Raw genomic sequence first — 13,536 nt, forward strand, 5'->3', positions numbered from 1 at the left:
AAATTCATCTATGCTGTAATTTCTTTTTAAGGCTGAATAATATTCCACTGTGTGTGTATATATATGTATATGTATGTTTGTGTGTGTGTGTGTATATATATATATATATATATAAAATCACAATTTGTTTATCCATTCACCCCATTACCTAATTTAGTATGATTTGGTAATAAGTCTAATTTATACACTACTATACAGTTTACAGAGTACTCTCATGTCCATTGTACATTGCAAGAAGAGTGTTAACTCAGGGATTACTGGTTAAATTGTTGCTAAACTGTAGTGATATCTGGCACTTGTTTTGTGTAGTATTCTATCTGATGTGTCCTGAATCCTTCTTCCTAGCAATTGAAGTAATGGGATACAAATTGAGAAGAAATAAGGTCAGTAGGTTTTCAGCCAATATGAAATGACAATGGCTGTAGTTTGGACTAGTTCTTCATATCCCCGTAATGTAGGGCTTTCCTCAGGGTGTTCTTTGGAGAATTTTTTGAAAATAGACCCAGGTAATAGGCTTCCACCACCACCTTGGGGCATAATTTCACAATAGAATACATCTTACCATTGGGAAAATTTCTCAAGATTGCACATTTAACCGCTTGACTGCTGCTTTGCCATATGATTGCATACTGCAGGAAAATACCTGCATCATGACTGAGGAAACCAAATTCATCCATAAGGAAAATGTTAGGGGTGGAACAAAGCGGCTGATGGCAAATAGAAGTTAGAATAGTGTATATTATGTGACCGATTTTATTCATAAAGGGAAAGAGTAAAAAAGTGAGATTCTAAAAGGTACTGAAATCTTATTGCAAAAAGAACAAGTCAGAAAGCAATATGTTATAGAGGCTTACTGTAGACTGAGGTTTGTAGCACAGAGTGGTTGCTGCTTTGATTCTTAATCAGTTGAGTTCTCAGTTGCTTAAGCTGTTAGCTGAAAGCTGAGTATGGTACCTTGTTATATTAAAATCTGGTAATGTTCTACCTTTCCCTCAAAGACAGCTCGTTAAAGTATATGAAGTAATGTACAACTATCAAACACATATAAGGAGTGTGAATAGAATGTAGTTATAAAAGTGTGTGGGTCCCAGCATCACTCTCTCTTTCATTGTGCTTTGTGACATTGCTGTGCTCAGGGATTTAATGCTAGTGCAAATAATTGTCCAAAAATTTTGCTTAAACTATTATTCTCAGAGAGAAGTGTGAATTCAAGTGAAGTTGATTAAACAGTCTATTCTTGGACTCTTTTCTTTTGGTTTCTTTTGAGAACATAGAATAACATTCTTTTTGACACATAACTACTATCTTTTTTTTAATGGTTTGTTTGCTTTTATAATTTTTGATGGTATGGTTGAAATATGTTGATGTTGGTGCTTTAGAAGGGATGGTTATATGAGCAGAGGCCTTCGGATATGCAACTTTAGCTCTTCAGTTCACCTACCTTTGAGAACAATCCATGTTGAGGGGGAGGTTCCATGTTGTAATGGTTTGCTGGTAAAGCTGTTTTGCTCTCTTGAATGCGTGCTGTTAACTAGCTAGTGCTTGCTGGCATATTGACCATACTGGATGGTTAAATGCATAAAATGGAGAATCCTTCATATACGTAGGTGTTACCACGGTGAGAATAAATGTTCTTGGACCACAAACTTTATCCTAACAAAGAACTCTTAAAGATTGTTTTCGTTATTCTCATTCACTCTTTCACTCCTTTGCCAGCATGCAGGAGAAACAGCTGAGGTGAAGTGGATTTCTTCTGTGCCTCGTTTCCCAAGAGAACAGGTACACCAGAACTAAAGGAATGAAAGTCTTAACTAGTCCCAATGATAATAGACTGAATAAATATTTAGAATTGCTTCCATTACCATAGCTTATTTGCATTGATAAAAGTCTTATTATTTGCATTATAAAAATCTTATTAAAAATGAAAGAAAACGTTTTATTATGAATATTATATACAGAATTAGATATTATGTGCAGAGCTATCTCTCTTTTTACCATATATAATCACAAAATTAAATATAAGGCTTATGATTTAGCCATCTATAAAAGGCTACATATAATTGGAAGTTTCCTTTCTTATTCTATATAATGGTCCTCCACCTAACATTTGTGAAATGTAGTCATCTCCAGATCATGCAGGAGTGGAAGCTTTGTGAATTGTTTACAGATCTACAAGTCAACTGCCTGTCTCCTACCACCTGTTTCAATTCATAGTGTGACATAGTGCCATTGTGTTAAAAGGGTAGGAGAAGGTAATCCAATTTTTTCTAATTGTTAGTACTTTTGTCTGAAGTTTTTGTAGGAGCAGAGGGAAAATATAAAACAAGGTTTAGTGTTGTCTAGATCTCAATTATCTAGCCCTGTCCTTTACAAACATCATCATGATTTGGTGGACACATACATTTCATATTAAATTGCAAAAATTAGATTTATTTTCAATTTAGTAGCTCTAACATATTTTACATTTTAGCTTGGTTAGACTCAAATTTTTGATGGCTTATTTTTTGATATAATATATATCTTGTTACAGTGGTTCAGTATGAAATCTCAATTTTGGTCATACTATATAACCGTACCATATTTTCCTTAATTTTTTTCTTTGGGAAAAACAGATTTGGACCCTGGAGGAGATAGATAATAATATAAAACAATAAGCAATCGATAAGGAGAGGAGCACTGAATAAAAAACAGAAATGCAGAGAAAGAATGTAGTTTAGGGTTAAGACTGAAGTGGAAAGAGATACGAAATTTAAATATGATGGATGCACCCTCCTCAAACTATCTACAGCCACTGAGAAAAGAGTAAAATGCCTCAACAGGGCATGTGAGAATGAAAGACATACCTTTAGCTTTCGTTACATACGTTACAATATTATATGTAATAATATTTATACATTCTTTATGTGTGCATTGAGACTCGATGTTAAGTAAAGTTGACAAATTTATTTAACTATTATTTGTTGGAATCCAGGATCACATTTGGTTTTTCTGACTTATAAGCCCATGCTCTGAGAGAAGGACCTCTGAAGAAACAGTAACACCTCTGATTTTTCACATCTTTCTTTAAGTTCAAACTCTCCCATGATTTCTTGTTTACTCTAATGGCATTCCTGTTCGAAAAAAAATAGACAACATTCCCATTTTATAGACAGAAAGGAGGGCAAGTGATTCACTTGTAATAGTAGATGCATGGTGATGTAGCTTAGCCTTGATGATTTCAGGTGCCTTTCTAGGGCTCTGAAAAATCGTAAATGATTGCTTTATTTTTGCCTTACAGCATTGTCTTCTGTTTTGGATGTTAGAGCTTGGCACATTGGAATATTGTGTTTCTGGAGAAATCATTTAAATGATAATACATTTCTATTCCATATCATTTCAATCTGTGGGTGGTAAAGGTATTTGCACAAATCCAACAATTTGGCTATACATGGCTAGGCATAAAGCAATAGTGCTCCTGAATTTTTGTGCCCACCAGAATTGCAGTATTGTGGGGAAATGAATGAAAGTATAAAATTTGGGTGAAGGAAGCAGATAATTGTGGTTCTTAAATGAGGCTTGTGTTTGTTGCCAGGAAATCCTTAGAAACCAATGCAGCTTTCTTGGCTAAATCTCCAGGGTTGACTTCTTTACTGAACAGAATTAAGAGCTGGATTCATTACAAAACACTGATACATCAAACTTAATGAGCATTTTAAAACAAGTGTTTCAGTTCAGACAAAGTTTAGAAACTGATTTAAGTTTCAAAGTCTGTGTTTTTAAGTTGTCTAAGAAAATATGACCTAGTTAGGCTAATCATATGACTAGCTTGTAAAAATACAACTCTATAAATTTTTGATAATAAATTACAATATAGGAAATGTAAATACTAGTTCTTCAATAGGAAAGTTCTGACACACATAATGTGCCTAGTGAATGTGGCTTAAAATGCCGTCATGTGATAATACTTGATATATGATATGAAGTGAAAAGAAAAACTGTAGTAATTAAAATGATTAAAATCAACCACCTCAGTTTCTGGATGATATAACACACAACATACATGATTATATGTATGAGTTACATTATTATCTTCTAATTTGTTACTGTATACCCTTTATATATACAACTTACATGAGTCTCTTGTGCTTTAATATCCATATATACCTATTTAATCTCTATGAATACCGATGGCACCATCCACCTCAAAGACAATTGCTATTTCAGTAGTAACTTGGATATTCTATATTCAGGCATAGTGTCATAAAATTCTAGTCAGGTTAGACATGATTTTGGATAAAAGCAACAGTGTAGTCAAACTTGTAGCTCTCGATGTCCTATTTAGTAGGGTATTTGTATTAATCTATTAGTAAGAACAAAGAATGGTTTAGTTTTGGAGGATACATTTAATTTCTATAAAAATAAGGAAACTAAAGGAATAATAACAATAATAGTTTATACTTGTAGAATGCTTTACATTTACAAAACTGTTACTTATTTTTTGACCTCACTTGAAAATTAACTTTCATAATCTACGCTCACTTTGGTATCTTTAACTCCTCCCTTTCTTTTGGCTCTGTTGTCTTGTTTAAATCTCTCTAGCCACCACTCCATCTTTACTTTCCTTCTCTGCGTGTTTCTTGAAAGAGCAGCACACCAGCATGGCACATGTATACATACGTAACTAACCTGCACATTGTGCACATGTACCCTAAAACTTAAAGTATAATAATAATAATAATTAATAAAAAAATTGTGCAACCTCAAAAAAAAGAGTAATCTAGTCTTTGTTTCCATTTCCTCATCTCCCACTCATTCTTCTCACTTCTTCTATTGCTCCACCAATATGTACTGTTCTTCACGTCTCCATTTCTAGTTGTTGAATATAAAAGAAGTAATAAAACTTCTCCATTAAAAAACTCACATCTTTTATTCTGATTATATAATACACCTATTTCTTCATTCTACATCTCTTGATGTTCCATGATCCAGGTGATGTTCTATGTGCTAGAGCAGTGACTTACAGGCAGGATCTCTGCTCTCATGGAAATTACATTTTAATGGGAAGAAGGAGAAAATAGACACTTATACAAATGTATAAAGTAGTGAATAGAATAATTTTAGATTAGAATAAATAGAGAAAATGCTACAGGCTATTTGGAGAGAGAGAGAGAGAAACTGCAGGGTGGGTGTCTCTGGACTCTGGAGGGCAGGATGGTCATAATAATCTCTGTGAAGGTGATTATGAAAAGCAGACCACTACACAAAGACAGGTGGGAGAACCTTCATGGCAGAATTAACGTTTAGGGTAAGGTCTAGAATTAGCTTGGCAGAGGGGATAGTGGGAGGGCCAGTGTGCTTGAAGCTTAGGGAACCTGGGGTACAGGGATGTGAAATGAAGTCAGAGTGGTTGAGAGGGAAGATAATGTTGGTTTTTTTCTCCAGTAAGAGATTTATATTTTATTCTAATTTCAATGAATAGGTAAATTCCGGGATTTTAAGCAAGGTATAAGGCCAGTGGGGTAATGTGATTTGATTTACATTTTATAATGATCATTCTGGTTCCTATGAGGAGAAGGGGCACGTGACTAATCCACCGCGCATTCTACCCTAAGGGCGAATTTTTTTCGAGATTCGTCTGTTAAGGTCCATGCCATTGTAACTAGTTAACACCAAGTTTGTCCGGTATTTAGATCAATGTGAAGAATTTTCCTAAAAAGACTTAAAAAAAAATATTCCCTTATGTGATCTCTATTTCCACAGAAGTGTCTTAGGCTCAAGGGGAGGTCAGGGGGTTGGATTCTAAGCCTCCACTTTTATCTTTTGTATGAATCTCCTTTATACTATCTCCTTTATTCCCCCCTTTTTTCCTTCCAGGTTTTTGTTTATAGACGAGTTAAACTTACTTTCTGTTTTCATGGGGAAATGATTTTTCTCATAGCATAACAGTTTTTTATTTCTTGCTTTTTAACAATTAAATGGAGTGCGGTGGCGCAGTATGAGCTCACTGCAAGCTCCACCTCCCGGGTTCGTGCCATTCTCCTGCCTCAGCCTCCCGAGTAGCTGGGACTACAGGCGCCCGCCACCACGCCTGGCTAATTTTTTGTATTTTTAGTAGAGACAGGGTTTCACTGTGTTAGCCAGGATGATCTCGATCTCCTGACCTTGTGATCCACCCACCTCGGCCTCCCAAAGTGCTGAGATTACAGGCATGAACAACCACATCTGGCCAATTAAATGTACTTTTAACATTAGTGGGATGAGAAGCGTTTCAAATAATCCAAAAGTCTAAAGTTCCGTGTACATAAGTGAAATATGTAACAGAAGAGAAGAGTGGGAGAAAGTCCAGGAGATTTAATCGTCAGTCCTCCACTTCGACAACTTTTCACTTCAACATCCTTCACTGCCAGGGTTACCATTTCTCAGTTTCCTCTTTTCCCTTGTGCTCCTTGCAAGCTGCTGCTGCCTGGGAGCGATTTCAAGGTTTCCTCCTCTATGTGTATTTTCCTTTAGTTTCCAGTTTCTTTTCACTGTTTTTGCTTTTTGCAAAATTCACTTAAATTTTGCCGTTTTCACAAATGAATATGGCAGTTCTTTTTTCTTTTTGTGTTGGAGCCAGGACCACATTCAGTATTTCTGTGCTGGGAAATTTTATACTGAGACCTGGTGGTTAGCAAATAGAGAAAGAAGGCAATGTCCCTCCTTTTGTGCTGTCATGCAAGGTAAAGAAGAAATGTACATTCAGCTTTTTTCCTTTAGGTGTTTTCCTCTGGTATTGCCCCTTTGTCAAAAATCCTTGATCACTCTATTATGTTTCTCTTTGTTCAAACTTGATTGTTATTTAAAAATCAGAATAAAACACGTTGAAGATTGGATTTCATTTTTCTCTTTTCCTTCTTAGTTTGCTCTGTCTTGTTGCATGCCCCCCCGACTCTTTTTCACTTCCTGTTTGTCATCTAGAGAGATGACACATACTTCCTTCCTCTCATGTTAACCACTATGCAATATATTTGGCTGTAAGGCACCACCAACATTCAATAAGTACTTATTTACCAGCTATTAAGCTGGACTTTGGATGAGTCCTACAGATTCACAAATGTATGGGGCACAGTTGCTGTCTTTAGGAATCTTATATGAGAATAATGTTTGAATATAAGTAGGTGGATTGTAATATGGTATGGCAAGTGGCTGTTGTGCAGAATGAAGGGCACTCAACACGGTCTTGGGCAAATCCTATAGGAGGAATTCTAACCTGCCCTTCTACTAGTGAGTAGAAGTTACCCATTTTGAAGAGTAGGTGGGAATGGAGGGAATAGCTAACATATTTCAGGTGGCATGGTGGGTAAGATTCAGCTGGAAGTCATTGGAGAAATTTTCTAGGGTTAAAAATAGACAGTGTGTGTGGAGAAAAAGATGGGACAAAATGGCATAAAATGAGATTAGAGACATAAAGAAAGGATCAAAGCTTAAAAAAAATTCTGCTGAAGGATTTTTATACCCTACTAAGAATGTTGGCCTTCTGTTCTGAACAGAGAAGGGAATCCTGTTAAGGTTTTAACCAAGTATGTTTCATGCTCATAAAGACATATTTGGCCATAGCATAGAGAATGCATTACATTTAGTCAACAAAATTTATCAGGCACTTACTAAATACTGCAAATATAGTTGTGAAAAAGACAGACATAGGAGGGCAATTTGGTGGCAGATGTCCAGTTAGGATGCTGTGGCCAGTGAGAAAGTTTGATGGTCTGTATTGCAGTGTTGCAGTAGTAATATGTATACAAATATACATTTAAGAGATATTCTGGAGGTAGTATTGACAGAACATGGTAATTAACTGGACAGGAGTGACGGTGGTACGAAAAGAAGAAAATACCAGTCCTTACAGCCTTCCAAATGTTGACCTGCATTCTCCTTTCTTTCTTTACTTTGACAGCCTGGCAACTTTGTGGGTGCTTCTGTTTCCATATGTCTAGTTATCAGTTTGACCAGCTGTCAGTTCTGTCATCCCATTGGGTGGGTGCACAATGGTATGGAAAAATGATGGGTCATTGCCCTTGTAGCAGAGGCCATGTGCTAAGGAGAAGCTATTATCAAGAATTATGCTAAGCAGCTCTTCCTGTCAGATGAGTTTTGCTGTTCATTCTGTTATATGATATGCAGTACAATAAGGTTGCAGGGATTAGATGCAGAGGGGAGTCAGGAGGGTTGAAAAAATGTAGAAAAAAAGAGAAGATTCTTAAAACAAATAGTAGGAGTGCTGAGAGAGGAAACAAAGGCAATAGAACGGAAGATTTAAAATGACATTTGGTTTACTGAGAATAAGTTCCAAACCAGGTTATTGTTATAGCTCAATATTTCTCTAAGAGGCTTCCTGAGGACACTAGTGTGCTCTGTTACACTGTGGAGGAGGTTCTTGGCAAATGTTTCTAAAAGGCATATTTGGCAATATGCCTCTTGTTAAAAAAATCTAGTTAAATTGGTTGAACTCACAATGTTACAAATATATATCCCCCCTTTATTTTTCACGAATACTTTAATAACAGTCTGTGGAACTGGTGCCTCACAGAGTGAATTTAGGAAAATGCTAGTCTGACTGAGTAATGACTATAGTAATGGCTAGCGTTTATTGAGCATTTATTATTTGCTATGCATAGTGTTAAACCTTTTACACAGACTATTTCATTTAATCTTCATACCAACAACACTGTTAGGTACATATTATTATCTTCATCTTACTGATAATGAAAATAATCTGAATTATTAAGTAATTTGTTCAAAGTCACATAGTCAGCAGGAAGCCTGGTTTTAAACCCAAACAGTCTGATCTAAAAGCTCAAATACCTATCTTCTTGTATGTTATCTCTGACATGTCATGAGGCTAAGGTCCACAGAGAGTTTACAGCTGTTGGTGCTGCTGAAACACCCTTCAATCATCTCACGACTGGACTAGCCTCCCAAACACTTAAGGATCAAACATATACAAATGACTCACTATTCTCTAATATCATAGCCATTGAATCCTTAGTACATGCTTGTCAGTGGGCCAGGAATTTCACATACATTATCCTATGCTACAGTAGAAGAAAGTGCAGCAGGAGATCCAGAAATTTGCAGAAGAAACTGAAGCAGGAGACCCAAAAAAAGTAAAGTCAGGTAAAGGCCAAATAATTAGAAGTCATTAAAGTTTGGACTCAAACCCCGGCATTCTAACTTAGAAGTTCATGTTTTTATTCTTACAATATTGCCATCTAAACATTTGAAGTAATCCCTATAACCTCCTCAAGCTAAGAAATGTTAACATATATCTATATTAAAATACATAATATATAATTTATTTTTTCATGCATTTAGTCATACATGAAAAAATGTCAAGGACTCCTCTTTGAAATTGTATAGCCACCTGTTCTACCTTTGAGTCACATTTTTGGAGATAGAATGTTTTGGAGGTAAAAATGTACAAAAAAGGGTAACCTAGAAAATACAAGAGGAAAAGGAATCAGGCTACATCAGGAAGTGACCCGAGGAAATTGCTTTAAAAGCAGGGCAGGCAAGAATCTTCAGGTCAAGCACAGTGGAGTTCAGTATAGGATCTGAACCGGAAAGTCACAGGGTGACAGACATATATTTAATCACCCTCATAAATAAATGGAGATGGACTTGATTTCATATCAGTTTTGCTTATCCCCCAGTGATTAATGCAAGAATTTTAGAATTAGACAATTCTGGGTTTGTATTTTTACTCTGTCATTAAATGTGGCCCAGGCAAATATCCAAATTTCCTCATCTACAAAATGGGGATGGATATACCTACAGGCCAAATTTGTTCTTCAGAACAAATGAAAGAATGCTGTTGAAAGTGCTGGAGAAAGTAAGTTCTGAACTTTTATTATAGGTAGCTATTATTTTGTTATAACATTTTTTGCTTTTTCTAGTTTTATGAGTTCAATATGAAAATGTTGATTTGGTATTTTTCATTCTGCTTTTTCATTTTTCTCCTACCTCTGGTAACTTACATCAAGGTGGAGTCCAACAATATTGTGTCATCTGTAGTGGAGTTGTGCACATTAGGAGGATCAGGTTACTTTGCAGTAAGAAATGTATATAACCAGGTGATTTTTAAAAAGCACATTAGGAATAATAGATTTGAAGTGAGCATATTCTGTGCAGGAATTCGTCTAAGCAATTATATCTAAACTGTTACACTGTCCATTTGACTTGGCAATTGTTAGGACAAAAGTAAGATAATAAGGCATTTATTTAAAGATTATCCAAATGACCGTGCCTTGGGTTTTGTTAATAAACTAAATCTATGTTTATATGGAGAGAAATATGATCATATTTCCAAACTGATTTAGGCTATGGTTAAGTGGATGAAGACTGACTGAGGCAGGGCTTTGCTTATTTCTTGCATCATATCAAGGTACTTTGGAAAACCTTTATTTTCTCTGATCATCGTTTGTATACAGTGAACAGCATTTTAAATACAAGAAATACAGTTTTCAGAAGTTGAAGGGGTTAAAGTATAGTGGAAGGCTTTAAATGTAGCACAATCATAAGGGAAAAGCTATGAATTTGCATACTTATGATTTTTATTATTTTTTATTTGCAGGATGAGTAAGAGATACTTACAGAAAGCAACAAAAGGAAAACTGCTAATAATAATATTTATTGTAACCTTGTGGGGGAAAGTTGTATCCAGTGCAAACCATCATAAAGGTAAGCTTTTCTGTTTTTTTTTTTCAACTAAATGTGGATGATGACTACCCTTAACACAGACTGTTACGTTTTGCCTCCACTGGTCTGTTAAATTTTACTAGGTATAGATTCTCCCCCTGGCAGTTTTCTTTAAGTAATAATGCAGTGTTATCTTTAAGATGGCTTTGATAGAGAAAGATGATATTTTCAGGACTAATGCCATTTCTGTAAATAGTGTTCAAAGAATATGGAAATATAACTCTACCTTTCCTTCAATTTTTACCTAATGCTAAATGATGAGTTAATGAGTGAAGCACACCAACATGACACATGTATACATACGTAACAAACCTGCACGTTGTGCACATGTACCCTAAAACTTAAAGTATAATAAAATAAAATTAAATTAAATTAAATTTACCCTGGCTTTTAAAGGAAAAAAATAAAAAAATAAAATAAAATAAAAATTGAGTTGGTATATAATAAAGATAAGTTTCAGATTGCACTTATCCTGGTAAAGAAAGTGTCTGTAATGATATGTATCTCAATAATATGTCTATATGTAAATTTTCTTTCAATGTTTTTTGTGGGTCATGATTCTTTATGTCAGAGGACCACTTTGACCACCACTTGGACACTGCCCAGTATTCAGCAGGCTCAATTCTGCCACTGAACAGAGTGAGAATATTTGCTCTATACATATGTGTTAAGCTTGACAACTCACAATTACATTCTTTCTGCCCTCTTTCTTGGCCATAAGACTCAATATAATGAACAACTACTTTTTCCATGGGGCTATTTCTGAACTGTCCCTATCATAATCAAGTATTCATAACCTGAGAAATCAATTTAGATTTTTCTGTAAAATATGATTTTATAATTTACTTCTCTGCCCACTATAAAGTCTAGAGACTAACAACTAAGTTTCTCATTCTATTTTTGGGAGAAGGGGGAATTAAGACTGGTTTGAATTCTGTAACACTTAAATTAGTTACACATGTCCGTTTAATTAGCATTACATGGAACATTAACACCAGGGAGAGAAAAGACATGGTGTGTGGGACTGACACTTATAAGACTAATCTCTTCCCCATGTATTTAAAATCAAAAAGGGACATCTTGCAAAATAAAATTTTATGAAGAATTTCTTCATATTTCATTATCCTGTTTTCTACCCACAGTATGTTTTCGTGTGTGTGAATATATATATTCATATATTTTTTCTTCTCCTTTTCTTTAATACAGCACACTGATCCACAAATCAGACTTTAAATTCTCTTTAATATTTTTATCAGTGTAAAATTAAAAAGATGATGAGGAGGACATTCCCTGTGGTCTCAAATTGGCAACAACCAACAAGACCAAAGAACGAAGTAGTATTAAATACTCATCTTTTAAAGAGCTGCAATCCAGTAGGGCCAAGCCCTGCCTTGGACTTAACAAGAAAACACTCCCCATCCTCATTATTCTGTTGGTCACCTTAGTGCCCCTTCCCAGCTTATGAAAGAAGAATTGGAGGAGTGGGGGATCATAGAAATTGTGGGCTTCAGCCTAGCACAGCAAGTGTTCATGATAAAGATACTTTCCCCTGTCCAAAGCCAAATGATGGGGTCTCTTAGAGAATCACTCATAAAGCCTGCTCACACTGTATATTGCATACTATTGTTAAAGCTACTTTAAGACATTTAAATAGTGTTATGTTCTATGCTAACTCTGAAACTAAGATCTTTTCTTTTTGCCAAGAAAATAGTCCTTGAACATAAGAAATTACACATCGTGTCAGAAAACTCAGATGGTCAGAGCTGGTACATTACAGAAGATAGAGTGTTTTTGTGGTTTTGCTTTTCCCTTTCCACACTGCCACTAATATTTTGGATGAAGATTTTATGAAAGTTTTCTCCCCTCCTCCATCTTTCTTCCTTTTGTTCTTTTTTCTTTCTTTTCTTTATATTTTCTGTACAAAATATCCTTTTTGTTTTGAGCTATTTTACACATAAAATAATAAGGGTTGTGTATATGTAAGTTGTAGCGCATGTTCATAAAATGATTACTAGTGTGCTCACCATCCAAGAAAAGCTGGGCTGCTATCTCCCTAGGTACAAAGCCCAGACTTTGGAGACCCCTTTGGTGTATCTGACCTGTGGAAGGATATAGTTACATTCTAAATGGTTAAGGTAAGAACCTAGGATCCTTTCCACCTCATTTCAAAGGAGCAAAAGATTTTTCTTTCCTTTCAGGAGGGGGAGGGGAATGGTTGTCTCTCTTCTATATATAAATGAAAAGAATCCATTGTTCACTGTCAGTCATCTACGGAATGTTTGGCTACCAATGTAGGACATTTGGCTTGGCTTTCATCAGGGTTAAGGCTTAGGGCAAGGCAGGCCAGTTCACTTTCTATTTATTGTGAGTTAATTAGTAAGAAATCAGTTTCTGACCCAGAACACCTTGGTGAGCATTCAAGATAAAAATAATACAGATGAATATTAGAAACTCAACAGCACTAAAGAGCATTACAGATGTCAACTCATTTAATCTCTTAACCATCTATGTGGTACTTTTTTTTTTTTTTTTGAGATGGAGTCTCACTCTGTCGCCTAGGCTAGAGTGCAGTGGCGTGATCTCGGCTCACTGCAAGCTCCGCCTCCCGGGTTCACGCCATTCTCGTGCCTCAGTCTCCCGAATAGCTGGGACTACAGGTGCCCACCACCACGCCCGACTAATTTTTTGTATTTTTAGTAGAGACGGGGTTTCACCGTGTTAGCCAGGATGGTCTCGATCTCCTGACCTCGTGATCCGCCCGCCTCGGCCTCCCAAAGTGCTGGGAATCTGCAAGCTTTTGATAGCTTTTTGTTTTCACTCATG

General features: G+C 35.8%; 1 protein-coding gene across 17 annotated transcripts in view; it reads left to right on the forward strand.

Moving 5' to 3' along the window:
- Positions 1 to 13,536, forward strand: part of TAFA2 (TAFA chemokine like family member 2) — a 541,094-nt gene that overhangs the window by 376,328 nt on the left and 151,230 nt on the right. For all 17 annotated transcript variants that reach the window (XR_010148009.1, XR_010148010.1, XR_010148008.1 and 14 more), the window contains one exon: positions 10,589 to 10,695. Coding sequence is in view for 12 of the 17 variants with exons in the window: in XM_009425007.5 (XP_009423282.1) it covers positions 10,589 to 10,695 (107 nt within the window). In the remaining 5 variants the exon portion in view is untranslated. The remainder of the gene's footprint in view (positions 1 to 10,588; positions 10,696 to 13,536) is intronic.

The sequence above is a fragment of the Pan troglodytes genome, chromosome 10 (assembly GCF_028858775.2).
Source record: "Pan troglodytes isolate AG18354 chromosome 10, NHGRI_mPanTro3-v2.0_pri, whole genome shotgun sequence".
In the NCBI taxonomy this organism is placed as follows: Eukaryota; Metazoa; Chordata; class Mammalia; order Primates; family Hominidae; genus Pan; species Pan troglodytes.